At 34.3% G+C, this 23,405-nt stretch overlaps 4 protein-coding genes across 7 annotated transcripts; 2 read left to right on the forward strand and 2 right to left on the reverse strand.

Moving 5' to 3' along the window:
* The first annotated feature begins 7,393 nt into the window (after positions 1-7,393).
* Positions 7,394-9,142, forward strand: LOC132267509 (protein FD). Its single transcript, XM_059768665.1, is given in 3 exon segments — positions 7,394-8,078; positions 8,326-8,403; positions 8,744-9,142. Coding segments are annotated over 3 exon segments (756 nt in total). The 5' UTR covers positions 7,394-7,472; the 3' UTR covers positions 8,816-9,142.
* Positions 9,143-11,613: 2,471 nt separating this feature from the next.
* Positions 11,614-12,024, reverse strand: LOC132316316 (E3 ubiquitin-protein ligase At1g12760). The gene has a single exon (XM_059814811.1). It carries the CDS (start codon positions 12,022-12,024, stop codon positions 11,614-11,616), a length of 411 nt encoding a protein of 136 aa, XP_059670794.1.
* A 1,644-nt stretch (positions 12,025-13,668) lies between these two features.
* Positions 13,669-16,935, reverse strand: LOC132266551 (uncharacterized). Of its 2 annotated transcripts, XM_059767455.1 has the most exons (4): positions 16,785-16,935; positions 16,621-16,675; positions 15,868-16,022; positions 13,669-14,005 (listed from the first exon to the last, which is right to left on the reverse strand). In XM_059767455.1, exons 1-3 carry the CDS (start codon positions 16,883-16,885, stop codon positions 15,894-15,896), a joined length of 285 nt encoding a protein of 94 aa, XP_059623438.1. In that variant the 5' UTR covers positions 16,886-16,935; the 3' UTR covers positions 13,669-14,005; positions 15,868-15,893. The 2 variants fall into 2 exon arrangements, with proteins under 2 accessions (XP_059623438.1, XP_059623437.1); XM_059767454.1 differs by lacking the exon at positions 13,669-14,005 and having other exon boundaries at positions 15,604-16,022.
* Positions 16,936-17,710: 775 nt separating this feature from the next.
* Positions 17,711-22,564, forward strand: LOC132266552 (pentatricopeptide repeat-containing protein At3g51320). Of its 3 annotated transcripts, none has more exons than XM_059767457.1 (4): positions 17,711-20,087; positions 20,277-21,234; positions 21,816-21,862; positions 22,115-22,564. In XM_059767457.1, exon 1 carries the CDS (start codon positions 17,947-17,949, stop codon positions 19,699-19,701), a length of 1,755 nt encoding a protein of 584 aa, XP_059623440.1. In that variant the 5' UTR covers positions 17,711-17,946; the 3' UTR covers positions 19,702-20,087; positions 20,277-21,234; positions 21,816-21,862; positions 22,115-22,564. The 3 variants fall into 3 exon arrangements, with proteins under 3 accessions (XP_059623440.1, XP_059623441.1, XP_059623439.1); XM_059767458.1 differs by having other exon boundaries at positions 17,711-19,834; positions 19,993-20,087; positions 21,816-22,564; XM_059767456.1 differs by having other exon boundaries at positions 21,816-22,564.
* The last annotated feature ends 841 nt before the right edge of the window (positions 22,565-23,405 follow it).

Genomic DNA, 23,405 nt, shown 5'->3' on the forward strand with positions numbered 1-23,405 from the left:
AAAATATAAAACAGTTTTCAGAAAATAATAAAAGACAGTTCTCTGAAAACAAACATTTTTATAACTGAATTTTCAGAAAACTGAATCAAGTAGAAGTTTTCTGTATAGTTTTCAATTTTATGAGAATAGAAAACTATTCTCAACTGTTTTCAGAATTACAAACCAAGCAATACCTTTGATTTGCACACTCTCTATGTTTACAGCTATCAAAAATACATCTACATACATCCTCATTGCTACCAATGCTCTTAGTTCTTATAACTGGGGGTTTGTTCTAATTCAATATGTTACTTCATGTTGTGCAGGGACTATCCGCTTTGTACTCCCTGTACTCATAATTTTTAAAACGTTTTCACACTTCACACAATCAACTTCTCATCTAAAGAGATGTGAGATATTACAACCTGGCACAGACCTATCTAGAAGACATTAGGGGTATTTTAAATTTGAAATTATAGAAAAACTCCACTATTACCCCCACAACATTTTTTATTTTGTTCTTGTTAAAGGTATGTATCTGGATAGTTCAAAGTCTCGATAATTAGCTTTTAGTCTTCTAGTAAAAAAAATACCCTCTTATAACTTTCTGACTCCATCATCCCTGGTTACACTATATTTTGAAATGAACGATGACAATGCAAAGCAATTAATATTCTAAATCACTAATCGATTGCTTTCAAAATAATGATATTTAATAATCGTATTTCTTTCCATTTTCATATTGTATCATGATAACAATAATCAATTTTAACGATCTACCTAGGAAAAAAAAAAAAAAATTTAATGGACATTAGTTTAGATGATATTATATTTTCTCTCCATATAAAATTTTGAGTGTTCAATCCCCGTAATAGAAACAATATTGTGGGCGCATATAAGTTTCGGGAAAAAATAAAATGTCCAACTTTAACATAACTAAAATTCCTGCAATATTCTTATTTATTTATATAGAAAGGGTTAAAATCATAAAACCCCCTCTACTTTGCCAAAACTATCATCTAACCCCCCATCTAAAGAAACTATCATATTCCCCTTCTTTATATGGTCCCGTTGATCACACCGAAAACAAGAACTAGGCTAATCAAGAGGACACTCTACCTTATAGTGTCCCGTCTGCTTAAAAAAATTGAAAGAATTAACTCATAAATTTCAAGTCAACACATGCTTTAATATTTTCAAAGAATTTATGAATATTCATGAACACAAATGCATGACACCACAAAATTATCAATAATTTTCAAATCTCATAATTGATTTCCTTCTTCCCATCAATATTGCATTTAGTTTATCCCACCTAGTACAATCTAAAGGAAACCAGATTTTCCATGTTTCATTTTAATTGTCTAGTTTAGATGGGATTTCAGTCTGGTACCCAATTCTTCTCCATTGTGACAATTAGGTAGCTATTCATATTGCTAGCAATCCAGTTTACCATGAGAGGACTCCCTTAACTTTTCAAAAGTGTATCACATCACCCCATCCCGTTAGTTTGCCATTAGTTTCAGACGGGATAAAAGCACGTGATTCTCATGTGCAACCATTTAATAACTTATTGACCAATTTGCCCTTATAATCATGTATTGACCATACTGCCCTCTTAAACCCATTCAATTATCACGTGACTCACTTGCAAACCCAATTTTTCATTAACTTCTACCATTATAGCAAAGGATACATAGAGCAAACACATAAGCCCTAAATCATTATCATCCTCCATTGTAGCGAAGCAAAGCTTTCTGTTTATTCAAAAAAATCTTTCCCAAATCATTTGATTTCTATCATACGAGAGCCTAAATCAATTGTTTGAAGGCCTAAATTGAAAATATTGTTTGCCCTAAATCACTTTAACCAATCCATTGTTCGATTTGAATTAGGGGTGGCCATAGACCGAATTAGGCATCAATTTTAATTCAATCCGCTCCCAACGGATTAGACAAATATTAATCCACCACTGATCCGTTATCCCACGGATCAGACCGGATCCGTGTAATAACAGATTGGATCGGATTCACGAATTGGGTTTTATCTAAATATATTATCCATTATTATTTTTATAATTAATATTATTTATTTATCTTTTAATCATAACTCAATAGATAAAATTTTAATTTATTAATATTAATTCATATATTTAAATAATTATTAACTAATATATCGTAGAGCCATTAAATTATCATTAACTAATATATTCTTTGAAAAAATATATATATATTTCATGAATGGATCGGATTTTTAACAACCCAATCCATGAACTACGGATTCAATTTTTTTGAATCTGCCACCGATCCGTAGGTGTAGCAATCCGATCCGATCCGCATGGATCCGATCGAATTCACGGATTATTTATCTACCCTAATTTGAACCCTGAAAATTCTTTCTCATTCTTCCATAATAAGATGTTATTCTGTCCAATTCGGTGTATAAAGTCACCGAAGGCAGCGATCTTTGCGGACGAGCAAGTCCATAAGGCCGGTGTAAGCCTAAAAATCATTGCCTGTGCAACTGAAGAGGTTGGAGGACCACGGGGACTTAAAAAATGGACTGGTTCCATGGAGTATTAGGTGAATTGTCTGCGTTTTCTGGCCAAGGAGGAGGTTTCGGAGATTTTGTGATCCGATAAATTATCTTCATTATTGTTTGAATCGGATTGCAAAAAGTTGACCAATTTTTTTGGCTGTGAATTAGAGCTTTGTTTGCCTTTGAAAGACACTGAAAGATACTAGTATAATTACACACACACACATATATACACACTCACTTGCTATATATGCAAAAGCTGGTTATGGACTATGCTACTTCTGCATTAGCCACTGCCAATTCTATTAATAAGGAAAGAATTAATGTCGTGTTATTGTCTCTCACTCACTTGCTGCCTTGTTTAATTCATATTTTTGAAATAAATTAAAATTTGAACCAACTTCCTAAATTAAAATAAGGGCATAATCGTCATTTTAAAAATATAAATTGGAGTATTAAAATAATAATATATTATAGAGGTCAATTTGGTCATTTAACCCTCACTTAACAGCCCATTCACATAATAATTGAAAGAATTATATGTCGATTTTGTAAATAGTAAGGGGTTTTATGTCTTTAACCCATGTAGAAATGCATGTGGGCCAAAAGTAATTTTACTAATCAAAACTATGCACAATGGAGTAAGTTTAGGTAAATACAGTAAAAGGTGATCTTGAGATTAATGATTGCCACATTTACTAATATCCACATTCCACGCCATTGCTAAGCTAATTGTGATAGGTTGCTGCTATGAACTAAACGGTACTGTTTTGTTCGATTTTATGATAAAATGGTTCAACTTGAATTTTATTAAATAGGTAAATAATTAGACGATGTGAAAGCACTTTGGAAAAAAAATTAAGAACTTTTGGAAGAGGTTGACAGAGGCGTTAAGTATCTTTTTTATATGGTTGGTCAAGATATTAAAAGTGATTGAATAAAGTGAGAATGGCGCCTTCCAAAAAAATTTCCAAGAGAGTGATTGTCTCGTCACTGATATGACACGATCATAAAATGTCATATTTTTGTTTTATATCAAAAAAATATATATATATATATATATATATATTTATTTATATATTTTAAATTTAAATAAACATGCCACATTTTTACACTTTGGTATAAAAAGAAGGTTATTGCTCATTAATTAGGAGGTAAATAAATATAGGGGTATAGAGAAAAAGGATAAATAAATATTGGAGTATAGTTTCCATTTAGAGTTCAAATGAACCAAATCGCTAGAAATAAATAATATATATTATTTTGTATAATATACTTGTTCCAAATATAACTTACCAATTTACCATACACTATAATACATTAGATAATCTGATATATATATATATATTTTATTACAAAGCAAAAAGAGATAGAAGTAAAATTAGTAAATAATCGGATATATAAATTTTAATTTTTAACTTTTTATTTTATTAACATATATATATATATATATATACACAGCTCAGAAAGGATGCTGAGAGATGGCCCCCTCTCCCACTTCAGCAGCATAAAAATTTCCATGGAATAAAAAGGTGGTGGGTTGCAACTTGCATCAACAAAATTTCCATTGGTAATTGGATAAATTTATATATATATACACACAATATGTATATATACGTACTATAGTGTAGTTAGGCGAGGCATGCCTTTGATGGGCTGGAAATCGTACCCTACTACACTTGTCATCTCTCATGAACCTGTCATATCGATCAGTTTCTCTCTCTATACATACATAGATGCATAAGGCTTCAACAGCTGGAGCAATGCCCTCTCATCTCAGACGTCCGTCTCATGCCGATTAATCAAGCACGAAAATTCATTAAAGAAAACCGCGCCTTCCCGAGGCATCTTCTCAACGACGTCGTTATGTTTTGTTCCAAAAAAAACTTATCCTACTCGTTTACTCGTGGAGGTGGTCCCACTCTCACATATATATTAGAGGGGAATTTTTTTTTTTTTACTGGTTTAGAGTGGAAATTGAAATCACTATAAATGAGTGGAGTGTTCACACCAACTCATAGTTTAAATTTTTTGGTCGATTTGTAAAATATTTAATTTATTATTTTTAATATTGGAGAGTCAGACTAATTCTTGATTTAGTGTCTGGGTGTGTTGCCCCAGGTTGGCAGGGTGACTCGATAACCTATCCAATCATAACAAAAGAGATGAAAGTTCGAATAAGAAAGAATGTTAAAGGTGTCTCATATCGAATCTGAACGGATATGACAATGGGTTGCCCGGGTTCGAACTAGTCGGATGGAGTAAATAATTTCCTTGTTAAATGAAACAAGTAAAAATCTCTCCCCAAGTTGTCCTTGCATTTTTCATTGCACAAGACTTTCTCTATGTAAATTCGAACCCGAAATTAGTCGGATGGAGAGCGATGCAAGTTTGGATGGAGAGAATGTTAGCAATTATACGACAAATAACCACCAACAGACGTGTAACAAAAGAATATTTTTCCCTTTATTGTTAAATTTATTATTTATTATTAAATTATTTTTGTTGTCTTTTATCTTATCTAAATATTAATTATACCATTTATTTTAATTTTATTTTTATTATCAATTTATCATAAAAATGAAAAAAAATAGAGTTGTAACTACCATTTTTTTAAATGTATCTTATTATTAAAAATTTATTATTTATAATAAAACTTAGTATATTTGGTTTTAAAATTTTTTATCGTGAAAAAATACATTCTTTTTTATATAATATATTCGTGAAAAATAAAAAATTACTTAAATTGTTTTAAAATGTTCTACTTAAGATTTAAACAATTAATTAAAGAATTAAAGGTAAATTTATGTAAATTTAATGAACAATGTGTTATCAAATTAGTAAGAATTTTGTTTTTCATAATTTATTTTAACAAGAAAATTGAATTATGTGTAATTCAATAAGAAAAGGGCATTATAGATATTTAATAAAAATAGCCCATATATTGCAGCATTTTTGTAATTCATAATTTTTTTGCACGTACTTTATTCAAAAATATATTATATACATTAATTTACTTAATGCAAATGATCAAAATTGTTCATAAACCGATTGGAATAGCTCATTTAATGTTTGATTGAACTTGTTCTTTAACACGAGTCAGATACGAGTTTTATTTTTTGCTCATTTAGTGAACAAGTTGATTTCAAATATTCTTAGACTACAATCATATAAGCTCGAATGCGTCCATGAATACATGTTCATGACTACATTCGCATACACAAACTTGTATAGGTTAACCGACCTAACATAAGCTTGTATAATTAAACTCGTATAAATTCACAAACAAGACAACTATCTTAACCAAAGCCGATTATGTTAAAAGCCATGACTACATTCACATATATAAGCTTGTATAGGTTAATTAACCTAACATGAGCTTGTCTAAACTAGTATAAGACAACTATCTTAACCAAAGCCGATTATGTTAAAAGCCATTCCGAGCACGAGTGTTGGAATAAATTGACGGTACTCATATGAGATTGTTTACCATCCAATCCAAAAGGATAATTTTTGCATACCCATCCTCACATGGACAAGACCATTTTCATCCTAATTCAATGTGCAATAAGAACTCATCCTCTATAATATTCTCTTTAATCTATAGGGGTCAGATCACCATGTCTACATGCCATTCTATGAATAGAATGACTCAATAACAACTTGGACCTACCATTAACTCGGTGGTATTTGACTTGACATCAAATCAAAGAATGAACCTACTAAAATACTACTTCTAGTGGGCGGAGTCATTGCCATCAAACTCAAAAACTTAAACGGATTGATAGGTGATTTTGCTTACCCACTTGCATATGTCGAAAAACTTTTTTTTATTTTTATTTATCCGGATCCTACATGGATCAAGATCTTTTAAGACCTAATTATAACTCTTCTCTCTTCTCTCTTCTCTCGTTTCAAAGTACAAGACAGATCATTCAAAGATTCCCAAGGGTACAATGGAGGGAAAAAAAAAATGATAGTTCTCAAATTTCAAACACATGCTCAAATAGAAAGTGATACAGTTACCAAATTTAAACTCACATCCTAGTGAAACTTGCGATGCAATGAGCCCCACACACAAGGTACTAAATCTGGTATTACCTCTTAAAAAGTGTTAATATATACATATATATATATATATATATATATATGTATACACACACACATATATTTTCCCCCCTCCTTTTATCAGTCCAATTGACAAGGTATCCTAGTAAATGTCATCTATTCTAACATGTTATGTCAATGCCCACACTCTCTCTTGCAAGCATTTGGTGTAGCATGTGTTTGGAAATTGTATACAATAAAGAAGTAAAACAAGATAGAGAATAACAAGCATTTGGTGTATCAAAGTTTTGGTCCCATAAAGATTGGAAATTGTACACAATAAAGGAGTAGTGAGTATAAGAAGATAGAGTAGAGAATAAAGGTACAAAAATGGTGTGTGAACATGAATAATTGTGGTAAAGCACCAGAAAAAAGAGTAAAATGTTTTACATTGATTAGTGTAAATGAAACAACATGTAGTAGGATATGTGTCACCACTACTAATAAAGATGGAAAATTCTGTTGCCCTAAAAACAGAAAAGAATAATAAGGAGCAAAAATTCTCAGACAAAAACACTTCTAATTCGAGTGCAAACTAGGTCTTAATGTAAGTACAGTATCTGCACACATTGTTTTTACCTACCTTTACGTGCTGTTCCGGAAGTTTTTCTTCATTTTAATACCATTCCCAACATGGTAGTATTTTCCAGGGGTCACGCTTGTTGCACGTGTCATATAGCACCAAATTTGAAATGACCATTCACTCAGAACAACTTATAACTCCTCTCTCTCTCTCACACACACACAATACTCCTCTCTCTCTCTCTCTCTCTCTGTGTGATGTGTCTATTTGAAGACATGGTATAAACCTTTCCCCAAACACTCTCTGTGTACTCTTCATCTCTCCAATGTTGGGTGATGAAGAGAACAGAAACAGAGGAATCATAAACAGAGTATCATCATCATCAACGACAACTTCAAAATCATCATCAATATCTTCGTCATCCTCATTCTCACCTTCTATTTTCCACCCAAACCCTAGGCTTAAAACCATGGAAGAGGTCTGGAAGGACATCAACCTTGCCTCTCTTCATGACCACTCCATCAGTGACAACTCTGACACCACCCGCTACCGTGGCATGATCTTCCAGGACTTCTTGGCCCGACCCTTTAACAAGGACCCACCTACGAGCGTCGCCGGCGCCTCCAGATCTCCGCCGGCGCCGCCTGCTCCGGCCACCGTGCTGAGCTTGAATTCCGGGCCTGAGTTCCAATTTCTCAGTAACTCCGACCCATTAGGCCAAAACTTGATCTTTCCGCCCCAACCCATGTCGAATGTGTGTTCTATGAGTCACCCATTTGACTCTTTGGCGGCTGCTTCTAACTTGCCGGCGTTTGGGAAGAAGAGGTTCCCGGACTCTGACAACAATTCCGGCGACCGACGACATAAGCGAATGATCAAGAACAGAGAGTCAGCTGCTCGATCAAGGGCTAGAAAACAGGAATGACACTCTGTTTGATGTAATCTATATATATATATATATACACACCCATACAAATACATGACCTCTTTAGACTTCAATTCTCAACTACAAGTTAGCATCTTTTTGTGTTATATATATATATATATATATATATATATATATTATACAGACACATGCCATTTCAATTTTTAATTTTTTCCCAAAAATAATTAAATTATTAACTGGTTGTCTGAATGGCTTTATATGGTTCTGATTCTCATTTTTATGCACATTACAGGCTTACACAAATGAATTGGAGCTAGAAGTTGCACATTTGATGGAAGAAAATGCCAGACTCAAAAAACAGCAACAACAGGTACATTAGCTTAAATACCCTAAAATTAAATTAAATTAAATTTAATTATATTAAACCCTCCAAAGTGGTTTCTCAATTTGGGTCTAAACTATTGTACCTTTGGTTCTATTTTCTACTCTGATTGTTACTATTAATTGTGCTAATATATATATTTTTAATTATATTGTACATTAGCTTAAGAACCCTAAAATTAAATTAAATTAAATTAAATTAAAACCTCCAAAGTGGTTTCTCAATTTGGGTCTAAACTATTGTACCTTTGGTTCTATTTTCTATTCTGATTGTTACTATTAATTGTGCTAATATATTTTTTTAATTTTTTAATTTTTTTTTTGTGCAGTTGTGTTTAGCTGCGGCTAATCAACCACCCAAAAAGCACACTCTCCAACGAACATCAACAGCTCCATTTTGAGAAGTTTCAGTGGCTTCCTAGAGAGAGAGAGAGAGAGAGAGAGAGAGTGACTACTGGAGGGGGTGTATGTTGTAAGGTTTTGATGGGTTAGGGCGAAAATCACTCTCTAAATAGTGGTGGTTTTAGGAAAGGATTGGAGACAATGAAAAGTTGGTGTTTTTGCATTTCCAAACAAGAAAGGGGATTTTTAGTGGGTCCTTGCTAAATTGTCTTACATTTTCTTGCTTTGACTTGACTCTCTGTCTCTCTATATGTATATATTTGTTTATATAGTATATTTTATTTGGGCTTTTGGCTAACCTTTGTATAAAGACTTGATGAGGATACAAAGTAACAAAGCCTAGGGTTTATAATAGTGTTTTACAAGGGACTTGCATTTATTTTTAACCCCATTTATTTTATATTTTAAGATATTTTTAACGGATTTATTTTAATAATATTAAAAGTTGAAAATAGAGTGCGTTTTAAAACTCGACGAAGTAAATATGAGTGGGACTGCTTTGTTCTTGATCACTTGACATGCCATCACTTGACATGCCATCACTTCAAGTAGTCTCCAACATCATCCTTATCTTCTCTGTTTTTTTCCATTACTGTCGCTTTCTATCATTTACAAACCCTTTTCTCACCATTTATTATTACAACCATTGATGTATTCTCACTATTTTGTTGGGTTATCTATGACCTTTGCTTTTTTGACTCCATAATTCGAAAGAAAGAAAAAATAGTGAAAAAATAAAAAGAAGAGAAAGAATACGAGTGCTATTCTAAATTGTACAAATTAAAAAACCACTCATAAAAAGAGGTTTTGTGAATCATTATGGTGTTAAAAATCCACATTGCCTAATGCCTTTTTTAAAAGTCTATTTTGTTGTTGTGAGCCTATGGGCCTACTTGCACAAAAGCAGCTTCTAAAGGCCCTACTTATGAAAAGGGTAAAGTGCACAACTCATAAAAATTTTTAATAGTCAATTTTGATCATTTATTTATTTATTAAAATCTCAAAATAACATTAATAATACCTTCTTTTTTTTTTTTTAATGAAACCAATGTTTTTATTTTGGTTTAAGGGCGTGTTAGGTATTTTAATTTTCAAATTAACAAAATATTCTTATTTGCTCAATTTAAAAAATATTTTGAGTTTTTTTTTTTTAACATGAGAATGTTACACATTCTCTATATAACAAATTTATTTATTTATTTATTATTACTTTTTGCACTTGTGAAAAAGGTGAAAGTCTACAATATTCCGGGACACTGTATGTATTTTCGGGTTCCCAACCATTGAATAGGGTGATGAGACTCATTTGATAAATGATCCAACGACAGAAAGATTATGAGGTACGATCTCTCGGGTAAAAATGAGCATTGCTTAATGCCACTTGTAAAAAGTCTATTTAGTTGTTGTGAGCCCATTAATGGGCCTACTTACAGAAAAGCAGCTTCTAAAAGCCCTACTGAAGATACTGCTTGGATTATGGCCCACCTAACACCTTGTGTAGATAATATCAAACCTGAAAGCATTGTGGGCCACGTCTTGTAAAGAAATACTTTTAATAAGCATGTGTGAGGTAGGGTACTATTATTATTATTAACAGTGAGTGTCTCTTTATACCTGCAAAAAAACAAAAAAAATTCCTAATTCTTTGGGATATAAATAGACCCTACCTTCTCTCTCTCATATCTAATCCGAAAATTAGCTGCAATAAACAATTCTTTTTCTCTCATATTTCTGATTCGGTCTGTGTGGCCGAAGCATATATGTTGAGACAGATTTTATTAAGGATCGTGGGTTGGAGTTTCTCAAAAGTTCAATTTGAAATGGATGCTTAGGTTATTGTTTGGATGGTGAATGGAATGTTTTTTTGTCATATTATTTTTTGTTTGAAGTCTTCTCCTTCTTTCGTAGTGCACTTTGTCAATCGAGAGGGAAATGTCCCCGCTCATACTTTAGCTAAATATGCTTTACAGATAAAAGCTAATGTATATTTCTTGGACCATTTTTTTCCCGACCTTATAAGTGCTGTGGTACTTGATTGTAACTCTTGTTAATTTTATTTACCTTTCTTGCCGAGAAAAAAAAAAAAAAATCTTTATAGTTTGTTTCGATTTAATTAACGATTTAATTTTAGTTTCAACCTTTTTATAAAATCGGGTTGGTTTCAAAATACTCCTACCATATAGACCCTGCCTACACTCTCCCGTAAATAATATGAAAATAAGTTGCAACAAATAATTTTTAATTTGTCCATATAAAATCTCCCGTACATGGATATAGCCAAGTTGGCAACAAGGGAGTAATTTGTCCATATAAAATCTCTAATAAATCACACCCAACTTTGGGATCCAGGATTGCCTTGACTTGACAAAGTAGTCCATGCTATATATATATATATATATATATATATATATATATATATATAATTATATAGATGTTTCCTAAAAAAATTTGGATTAGCTCTCCGAAAGCTTTTAAAGTGTAAAAAAAGCATCCAGACTAGGACATTATCAAGGAGAATAGTTTTCAAATGTGTGTATCAGCTCAAAAATTGTGTTCATAAAAGACAATTCACATGGGATATTTTCGGTTGCTTGGAATTCGAGCCTTGTACTTTAGGCATCTTTGAATTCAAATTTCATGTAAAAGCATTTGATACATTACAAGCCAAACATGGTCTTGTCTTATGTTCACTGGCTACAAACAAATGTTGCAGCCATGCAATCAGTGTGTGTGTGTGTGAGAGAGAGAGAGAGAGAGAGAGTTCTGCTGCAGGGCACAATTAGATTTCAAGAACTGATCAGAATCCAGCAACATGAAAGGAAGAAAACCAAATCATCATCTCCTCAGTAATTAACTCCTCCCTCTTCTCAGAGTTCTCTTCTTCCATCGAAAACCGGCACATTGGACATGTTCTACGACACATAGTAAACCACCTATCCACACACACACTATGGAATTCATGCAGGCAGGGAAGTACCCGCGTCTCCTCTCCCTCCTTCAATCTCGATAAACACACACAACACAGCCGAACCTCAATTATAGCCTCCCTACGTGCAGGTACTCCTCCTCGAGATTCATTCGGTCCCTCCACAACCCTGCCCTCAATAATGGATGCAACTGCCTCGTAAGATGACGAGTCTTTGATTCTTCGTCGCAATCTTAGACCGATGAAACTACATATAAAAGCCACCCACCTTTTGATAACCATTGGTTTAGTACAAAATTTAACATCTATTACAGGCTTAATAGGAGAGAGAAAGAGAGAGAGAGAGATAGAGAGAGAGAGAAAGGGAGGGAGGGAGAGAGATCGATCTCAAGTGTGGTAGCAAGTAATAGGTCATTTTGTTGGTCAGTTGTTTTGCGTGGTTTGGAAGGGTTGTTAGGATTGAAAGAGGGTTCAACACATTGGTTGTACCTAAAGATGTTAACTCTGGACCATTATATGATATATATATATATATATATATATATATATATATATATAAAGATGTTAACTCTTGACCATCATATGATATATATATATACATATTTATATTCTATAAGATAAATGGAGAGGTTAAGAACCTAATACTTCAAGCTTATCCCTAATTAGTTGTAAATACTAATTTAATATCCTTTTGTTAATCAACCATGTTGCTTGAGGGTTGTCTCATTGGTAATGCAGCACTAGTTAAGCTAGAATTGTTTTCTTGCAAACTGATCCTTTGTGCTTTCTTTTTGAATGATATTCGATATGCAAATATATCTCCAATCTCATTGTGTTTAGAGAACAATATTTTGACTTGGTTTTCCAGGGGCTCCATTAATTTTCATTTCTTAAGTAGATGATTCGAGTTCGAACATTATTTTCAAGCTTGTTTATTAAATGAGTCCATTCCTAATAGCCACGAGTCTGCTTGTTCAGCTTGTGAACATACTCGTGAACTGCGGGATTCACTAAAAAACTTATTAACACCTATGAAAAGAACTTCCTAAGATTGTAATTTATCTTTTAAATGAATCTTGATCTCATACTCCGATGATGACTAAACGAGTCTAGGACTCTAGCTTGAGCTTGGGGAGCGGAAAACAAAGTCGAGTTCAAACACTTCACACGCTTAGCTTAACTCAAGCCAGTCTCATCAAAGGATTTGTAGCCTATTGGTATCTCTACCTGCCAACGAAGAAGAAGAAGGAAAAAAAAAAAAAAAAAAACTCGAGCTAAGCTCCAATATTGTACAGAAATATTGGGAAAACAATGCATTTTCCAAACTACTGAACAAACAGTGACTCAAATGGCACTATTTGTTCCTTGTGCTTTAGCATCAACCCTGAAGTCAGAAATATCTTTTCACAAAGAACTTCAATGGAAAATTTGCTCAGATTGTCATATTTGAATCTGGCACTGCAACAAGGGTCCCAAACCTAGCTAGCTTCAGAATTTACCTATAAGAAAATTCAATCAGAATATAATGGCCTAGACTGAAGACTTTTCTCTAACAGTAAATGAATTGATTTTCCAAAGCAAGCATGTCCGTTTTAGATATAAAGAATAGAAGCCTATTGGGCATTTTCCCACTAGGAAGAATCAAGATTTCAAGAATTGGATCCCAAATGGCACTCATCAAAAGAAGGTTAACTATAGGTTGAATTATCTAATCATTTCCCATATTATATATATATATATATATAAAGAGATATAAGGCCTTACCAACGGGTCAGTGACCTAGCGGTATCAGCCTTTTACTTTCCAAAAAGAGGTCAGGAGTTCAAGTCTCAGAAAAAGACGTGTGTGTGAGTACCAACTAGGAAGGAAAAGATAAAAGGCCTTCATGCACTGCTTCATAACAAGCAGTTTGGAAGCACTTAACGAATCTCAAACCCCTCCAAAAGATTTTCAACTTTTTACATAAAAGCTAGATAGAGTTTGTTAGAATATATATATATATATAGTGACAGAGTTGAATTCCCTTTCCCTTGCATTTAAATATACAATATGCATTCTTGTAGGCCCTCAAGCACTCATTGTCATTGAAGACATGCATCTGTATGCCATAATTCGCTGTTAAGTTATGTTTTATCGCGGATTATGTACTTACTGTAGAAAAGAACTTGCCTTTTTAATTAATTGTATAGTGGCGAAAGAACTCCGGTAACTGCTCAGAATTTTTGTGCTCTTTATTAATCAGTCACAAATTCTTTAAAAGAACCTGATAAGAATTGAACCAAATGGAAGTGTCAGATGATAGCTTAAGCAGGGGAAACGTTGCAGACAACTTTCTAAGTATCATTTCACACAGAATAAGAAAAATTTCCACATTCCAACAGAAATGAAAAATGGATTTTGCCACCAAAGGCTTATCTCCCCCTCCTTCCAAATTGAAAGTTGAGGGTTCGAATCCCCAATGGGACAAATAAGTGCGTGTTTGTCTTACTTGCCCCAAAAAAAAGAAAAAGAAAAAAGAAGATTATGACCATCACAAGCAATTCGATCCACCAAGTAAACTCTGATATGTCTCAAAACAGGATAGTTGATAATTTTGACCAGTGAGTTAAAGAGAGAAAGATGTCAAGTGAAGCAACTAGACATCCATATGTATCATGCTTAAGCCTTTAGACACGAGGCAATCCCTTATTTCTTAAAATAAACATAAAAAGGTCATTGGCTAGTGTTGATCTTTCTAATTAATGGTGCTAACTGTCATGGATGTGTATATGTGTCCTGTCTCACACCGAGTATAAATTGAGTGGTCTTGGGGTTAATAAATGGGTGAAAGGAACCAGACGAGTAGTCCTGTGGAACCCATCCATTGAGACAGTGGTATCAAAGCCAACCCATGGGTACTGCAATGTGAATCGAAAACACTATTGCACGGGTCACACACGGAGGTGTCGGTCCCCTTGCAAGGTCGCAAGGATCTGGTTTGAAGGGCCTGTCACTGACACATAGATGTGTTCTATCTGACATCGGGTGTGTACAGGACGGTCTTGGGGGGAACAAATGGGGGCAGAAAAATCCACAAGTGACTAGTTCTTTTGGTATGGAATCGGGCCATTGTGACATAAAGGAGTGAATTGTATCTAAACTAACAGACATAACCTTTAGTATTATTTACATGAAGCAGATGCTACCAAACTTGAACCTACATTCCTACACTTGACCGCCCAAGTTATTATCATTGCACCAAACAATGACTCTTTCTCAAGATAAATATATATATGAAATTCATACAACTGCAAAAGTGACGCGAGCATGTGGGCACAAGAATGCTTGCGTATGTAGAAACAATCTTCTAAGTTCTAGTTGTGCAAGTAGAACATTCAGTTTATGAGTGAAAAACAAAGAATCAAATGAGTGCCTCGCAATTCAAAGCACAAGGCCCCAAGGTTGAGACTGCACATATTATATTTGAGGCCCATGTTGCAGCTGAAGCGTTAAGCATCACACACCTTTATGGTTCCATCTGAAAGTAAATAGAACTAAAGTTTTCTGCCTATTTAGATCCAAAAGCTATGCACACATCATCATATGACACAAACAAGGTAGACATCAGTTGTTTCCCAGAAGCTACCCATACATTAAAATAATAATAATAATAATAAAATAGTTCCCATTTCCTAGAGATAGAAACAAGAGACAAGGATTGAATCTATTTTTTAAGTGTAAGAAAAAAAGCAATTATAAAAGAATCATGTGAAATATGTTTAAGAAAAACAAGTAATCAAGGGCAAAGATCAACTGAAGGAAGAAACACTGGTCTAGAAATTAACTGCAATGGATTACTTTTATCACATGAAATCAAAAAGAATGGACATATAACCATTACTGATAGTCAACAGAGTTCACTAATGATCACTTGATTATGAGAATAAAGAGGTTTAGAAGCATAAATAAGTCATTCAAAATGTTGGTGCAAAAAATTGATGGCTGCAAACAAACAACCACAGCTCGCAAAATTATTTTATGTAAATAAATTCTCCAAAAGATGTGACGAAATTTACAGAAACCCCATGAAAAATAATTTTCCGTGCAATGCACATGCCACATCTAACAATTCAACACAGGGGCTACCTCTTCCTACTCCTCAATTCACGATCTTAAGAGCTACCTCCTCGACGTTCCATTTCCTTATCATTTGAATCAACACTGCCATCAGGTTTCGCCGAGTCATCAGTTTCAATTATCTTCCCATCATTAGGTACAAGGCAAGGAATCCCATCCACAATCTACCATATAAACAAAGAAGACAGAAAATTCACATACTAGTAATAGCTGATAAATGTGATACGTAGTAGTATTTAAGTGTTTTTCGTGAATTCATCAATGATTACTCCCCATTTATACCGCATTGGAACATCAAAGCTCAAAAATTTCATGTCTAGCTGATCAATGTGATAGTAATTTAGTATTTTTCGTGAATTCAGCTCTGATCACTCCCAATTCATCACCTTGAAACATCAAAGCTTAAATATTTTTTTACGGTTTTGAGGAAAATGCTTAAGTAATGCTACACCAATTACCAAATTAACAAAGACCAATATTGAAAATCAAGAATGAGAACTCACGGGATAAGCAACGTCAATTACTCCCCATTCATACCACATTGGAACATCAAAGCTTAAATATTTTCGCATCAAACTGATCAATGTGATAGTAATTTAGTATTTTTCACGAATTCAGCTCTGATTACTCCTAATTCCCACAACATTGGAACATCAAAGCTTAAAATATTTTTTAGGGTTTTGTGGAAATTGCTTAAGCAATGCCATACCAATTACCAAATTAACAAAGACTGAGATTGATAATCAAAGAATGAGCACTCACGGGATAAGAAACACCGACTGCGTCGCTGATTAGAGAATTCGATTTCTCACATACCCTGCGAGGAAACAAACAATCAAACAGAAGAACATATCCAAAATTAGGGTTTTGAGGAAGATAAATTGGAGAATGAAAATCGAATTGGTTGCTGGGTATATAGTTCTTACCTTAAGGGCTGTTTGGAGAGAGGGCATACCAGTATTTCTGAGAGGGTTTTGCTGATTCCAACCACTCCATCTCGCAGAAGAACTATAGTCACTCTCACCATTTTTGCTGTCACTTTGTCTTCCAATTTTTGGGTTTTATAGTTTTGCTTATTTAACTATGGGTTAATTGCGTGAAACTCCTTAAACTATATAAAATTTGAATATCACTATTCACTAAGTTTTAGTAAATAATCACCCTATAATACTACAAATGTTACAAAACAACCCTTCCTTCAAGTTAGCTTTAAGGTATTCAAACCATATAAAATTTGAATATCACTTATTTATTAAGTACCAAAGAGATACTAATGTTACTTCCTCAACTCTTAAAATAGAAAATTAAGGTTTAAATCTGCAAAAAGATAATAGTTAGCATTAAGACATTGCGACTTTTGAAAAAATCTTTATTTATGTCCGTCCAATTTTCTGAATTATAAAAGTTTGCATGTTACACTTACTTGAAGAGTAAAATGCAAATTCCTTTTAGCTCGATAGGTGTTATGCGGTTAAACTTGAGAACAATTAGCAATTTTGAAAAGTATTCACTTAATGATTGATTAAGTTGTTGCCATTGTTTTTAAGCTTTCAATTAGCCATTCTTCCGATATTAAAATGTATGTACAAGAATAATATTATTTTGAGGATAGAATAAGTATTTGCCGGTGAAGACTATTGTCCTTTACCTTATATTTAAAAAATCATATAAATATAATACGTGTATGTACCAGATATAAAATTGAAACATTATATACAATTTTTTAATTTTATTTTTATTTTTTTTATCGAGAGTTAGTAATTAATAAAATTAGAAGGAAGGAATTGGTGACCTTTATCACTCGACAACACCGCCTATATACTCGTCCGACTATAAACTCGTATGGTATAATTATGAGTTGACTCCAATTTAAGATTGGCAGTTTGTATGAGCCTGTAAGTTTATTTTGGGCTTTTTTTAAAAATCCAAAACTGAAGAAGCACACTTTTACGCCCCAGTACCCCCCTACTGGGCTTCACAAAGGAATAGAGAATTGCAGTTCCTCCGATTAGAGAGAGAGAGATGAACGTTAATGGCGGAACCAGTATCGAGCTCAAAACGACATCGTCAAACCCAACTCGCAGATGAATGGCAAGAGTCTCCATGCGAGAACTCCTACGTCTCAGAAGCTCCTTTCTCTCTCATCCGACTCCAATCCCCTCCAAACCCAACCTCTCCATTTCATCTCCATACACTTCTTTTCCTTCCTCAGAGTTCACTTTCGACAAACGAAGATCCATCCCCAGTCACCAAACCCTAAACCTCTTCGAAACATGCTACAATCAAAGGCAACTCTATCAAATCCAAGCCCAGTTGATATCTTCCGGTCTCTTCCAAAACCCATCTCTCGCCGGCAGAGTTCTCAGGTATTCGACACAATTTGGTAGTATTGATTACACGATCCTAATTTTTAGGTGCATTGAATCGCCTGATGCGTTTTGTGTTAATACTGTTATCAAGGCCTATGCTTGTAGTGGTGTTCCACACCAAGCTGTGGTGTTGTATTTTGAAATGCTGAGAAATGGGTTTTTTCCCAATAGTTTTACTTTCCCACCGCTTATTAGTTCTTGCGCGAAGATGGGTTGCTCCAAATCGGGACGAAAATGTCATGGGCAGGCGGTTAAGAATGGCGTTGATGGCGTTTTACCTGTACAGAACTCTTTGATTCATCTGTATGCTTGTTGTGGGCTTATTGATGTTGCTTGGCAGGTTTTTGAAGAAATGCCTGATAGGGACTTGGTGTCGTGGAATTCGATTATTGATGGATTTGCTAAGTTTGGTAATATGGATGCAGCACATAAGTTGTTTGATGTAATGTCTAAGAAGAATATGATTTCTTGGAATGTTATGATTACCGGGTATCTGAATGCTGGAAATCCTGGTTGTGGGTTGAAGTTGTTTAGGGAAATGGTGAAAACGGGATTGAGAGGCAGCGACACTACTATTGTGAGTTTGCTAACTGCTTGTGGTAGGTCAGCCAGACTGAAGGAAGGAAGATCAGTTCATGGGTCTTTTATCAGGACAATTTTTAGTTCAAGTTTGATTATAGACACAGCTTTGATAAATATGTACAGTAAATGTGGAAGGCTAGACGTTGCTCGAATAATTTTTGATAGGATGTTAGTGAGGAATTTGGTTTGTTGGAATGCAATGATTTTAGGGCATTGCATTCATGGGAATCCAAAAGATGGCCTTGATCTATATGCAGAGATAGTGGGCATCGCTAGATTGGAAGATGGAGAAATCAATTTTGACAAGAATATAAAGCGAGAACAAGGACAGAGAATTATCCCAGATGAAATAACCTTCATTGGTGTTTTATGTGCTTGTGCTCGAGCAGGGTTGTTGATGGAGGGGAGAAAGCACTTCAGCGAAATGATTGATACATTCAGAATTAAAGCCAATTTTGCACATTGTTGGTGCATGGCTAATCTCTTTGTCGGTGTTGGTCTAATGCAAGAGGCAGAGGAAGTCTTGAGGAATGTTCCCATTGATGATGTGTCAGCAGACTCTTCATTGTGGGCTGGTTTGCTTGGTTCTTGCCGTTTCCAAGGGAACGTGCTTTTGGGAGAACGAATCGCAAAAGCTTTAATTGAATTGGAGCCACATAATTTCTTCTGTTATGCATTGCTGTTGAATGTCTATGCTGCAGCTGGTCAATGGGAACATGTTGCAAGGATGAAGGAGATGATGAAGGAGACAGGGGTCAGAAGAATGCCAGGTTGTAGTCTTGTAGATTTGAAAGAAATTGTTCATGACTTCAAAATGGGGGATAAATGTAGACTGGGTATGCAGGAGGCTGAAATGATGGCAGGTGAACTAGCACAGAGATTTGGCTTTTGACCACTAATTCTCAACAACCACCATTGCACTAGAGGGAAGTTTCTGGTTCACTTCCTCATGTTGTTGTTTTAGTTCTAAAGAGTGTTTTGACGGAACAGAATATATGCAGTCAATCATGGAATTACGGAATAAGGTTTGTCTGAAGAGGATTATGTTGATTACAATGAATCAAATTGAGTCTTTTTAATGACAATCTTAGTTTGGTGGAAGCACTAGAGGGGTTTGAAATAAGTTTCACAATGGAGATGATGGAAGTCATTGTTTTTTTACCCCAAGTGTTGTTCCATGCAGAATGCTGGCACACTGATAGACTTGACAGATTTGAGGACTATTTGTCAGCAACTGATTCATACTGCTGCAGCCTGCTCCACAAGATGGAAACTGGGGTATGCCAGTCTTTTTTATACAAACTGTAACAGTTTTTTTTTTTTTTTTTTTTTCCAGACCAGTTTTGCGCTGATTGCATTCTAGTTGGTAGATAATAAATGTTCTTGATTTGTCAAGCTCAACATCTGATTTATAGCAAATTTTATTTACTTCATCGATCTTTTTTTTTTTTTTTTTGGGTTCTGAAGGTTAAGACGAGACTTGGACGCGAGTGACAGACGTAATTTACTGAGGAAGCTGGCATCCCACAGAGCCATATCACGGTTTCTAAACATCCTAGTCATACCTGGAAAACCCAATATGATTCATATGACATTGTGTAGTTTGAGTGTTATGCTGTTGCACATCAAAGATCTCTATAGAAGATTTTAAGCGATTCGTTCCCCTAAAATTTTTCCTAAGGTGATGTGCCATGTAGAAAATGAGCCAAGCTGACTATCAGACTATGGGTATGAATTTGTGTGGAAGATGGTTACTCTTCAACACATGCCCTATAGGCATGTTTGGCGCAAGGAAGAGAGCAAATTCCTTGTTAGAATTTCCAAGCATGCCATCCCAATAGCTTATATGGATATTTTAAAACAGATTACATTTCTGAATATGCCCCTTTGAGTAGACAATTCTCCCCCCTAGTGTCTGTGAGCTTATTCTGCAGAACTAGTAGTGGAGAGAGTTGAAGCACAAGACCACGAGAAACCAAGTTGCATGAGTTGGTCCATCTGACTTCCCCAGCCTGTGATCAGTGGACAGAATGCTGCTACAGCTTGTCATCTTTAATTCTTGGTTTCTATTTTTTCCTTTTTCAGGTCGTCCAGCATTTGGTATTCCTTCATTTTTTTTTTTTTTTGGGTTACAAGAGGCGAAGGAAATCATGAGAAATATGCTCAAGAATGGTTGATTGTTGTTATTGAAAAAGTTGTTTACCCGTTGGCTTGTTCAGCACCATGTCCAAGTGGATCTCCGAATTTCTTGTCTTAGAGCGATTTATTATAATTTTTTTAAGAAATTATTTGCCAACTTGTAGGTAAATGTTGATGCAAAACAGTCAAAATGAAGACGGATGAACTGGTGCAGGGATTAAATTCGTTGCGCATTGGGTTACAACAGCCACTAAATTCATTTTACCTGATTATGCTGGATGTTGTGGTATGTATATTTTCACTTCTCAATTGCCTACAAAATATGCTAGAAGGGTTGTGAATGGCGGCATTCATACCTGGTGTCCTCAACAAACGTGTCATTTTAAGGTCTGGCTGATGAGCCAAAATAATGAACTGCAAAGTTTAGTGCTTGAAGACAAAATTCTAGTCTAATGGGAAGAATTTGGAAATGAAATAGAACCCAGAATAACACCGAATAAAAGCTGTTAAACACAGTAGGGTTAGTTCTATTATGACCTAGAGGTCACGGAGAATCTCGTGTACTAGGTTATAGGCATGTTTGGCGCACGAAAGAGAGCAAATTACTTGTTAGAATTCCCAAGCTTACCATCTCAATAGGTTGTACGGATATTTTAGAACGGATTACATTTCTGAATATGCCCCTTCGAGTAGACACTTCTTCCACCCTAGCGTCTGTGAGCTAATTCTGCAGAACTATTGGATAGAGTTCAAGCACAAGACCACGAGAATCCAAGCTTCATGAGAGTATTAATCCATTTGAAGGACTGGAGTCAAGTCCAATGAACATTATCTTCATTCATAATTCATGTGCTTGTGCTCTTGCAGGGCTTTTTGACAGACGGGAGAGAGTACCACAGCCAATTCTCAAGAACGTGAGAACTCCGTTACTTTCATATTTACATACATACATACATACATATATATATATAGATCTGTGTGCATATGTATGTATGTATGTAAGTATTCCTAGAGCTATTTGGCTTGCTCAGTGGGATATCGAAACAGAGAAATCTAGTAGTATCTCACAAAGCCAATGTTTGAATTTCCTCGATAATCTCCAGTTCATTTTTTTTAGGCCATTGCATAGGATGTCTCACTTCCTATCTTTTGCCTTGGCTCTGTAGACAAGCAATGGCTTTTGGAGGAGCAGAATCGTGTCCTATAAAGAGAGAGCCTGATCTAGAGGCCACCCATAGTGACGACGCAAAGGCGGCAAAGGAAATCACGAGACGTAATACCACACAGTGACAGAAAATCCATTAATAAATATAAATACCACACACAATAAAATTGAAGATTATCCAAAGTCACACAATCCTTTTAAGGAGGTGCCGTTCTCACGCTCTGCACGCTAATTGGCGCTCTGGAGAAGAAATTCTTTCATAATTCGCAAATTCAATTATGTAAATTCACGAATTCAATTTGTGAATCCTCGAATTCACAACAATTTTTCATTCGAGAAATTATGAACAACTAGGTGTGACATTTGTTATCGAAGGTAGTTTTCAAAAATGTTCCTAATGCTGAATAAAAACAGTTAGAAATGTATAAAACTAAGAATAAACCTGCAATATGAAAAGGGAATAATAAATTCTTGGTTCATTGTATATTCATCACTTTTATTTCATTATTTAAATTAAAAAATATTAAAAATATTAAATGTGTGTATAGTGATTGTATAGACATATATTTGCAGACAAAGTATTCAAATACTTTTTAGTTTTACTTTATTTTTAGTTAAGACTCTTAATCTTTTATAATTCTTTAAAGTATTCATTTCATGTACAAAAACGTACCTAAAATAAATATATAGATTTATGAGGTTACATTACTTTACAAATAAAAAATATGTTATAATTTTTTATATATATTAATTATTATTAATAATATGTATCTCCTAATAGCATATAAATGTACAAGCGCACTGGAGATATTCCCGCACTTTAACCAAATTTTATATTTTATCGAATTCGTGTTCCCGCTCTCGCCCGTTTTCCCGTTGATGTTTCTCCTTGTGAATGTGCATATTTTGACATCCCTTCACAATGGATTCCATTGTAAAATGTCAATTAAAGGACAAAAAACACATAAAATACTTTAGAATGTGTAATATTATGCCGGATTGTCTACATAACTCGAATCTGTTTTACAAATATAATAATGAATGTACTTTATTGAATAAACTGGTAACTTGTAAATTATCTCCACAATTCTTTCAAATCATTTTATAACACAATTTTAAGAATTATCTTGACCGTTAGGTCGTAAATCGTAAGCACTTTTCTAGATTGTAATACTTTGTTGTAAGAATAATGTGAGAGCTTGTAGATTATTCGTTTGAAGTATGAAAATTATCTTAGTTCAGGGGTTATAATATTTAAATAAGAGAAAATATAATTAAAAACAATTTAATAA

Source organism: Cornus florida, unplaced genomic scaffold (genome assembly GCF_030987335.1).
Source record: "Cornus florida cultivar Cherokee Brave unplaced genomic scaffold, ASM3098733v1 CherokeeBrave_3.0.0_Hap2_Chr07, whole genome shotgun sequence".
NCBI lineage: Eukaryota > Viridiplantae > Streptophyta > Magnoliopsida > Cornales > Cornaceae > Cornus > Cornus florida.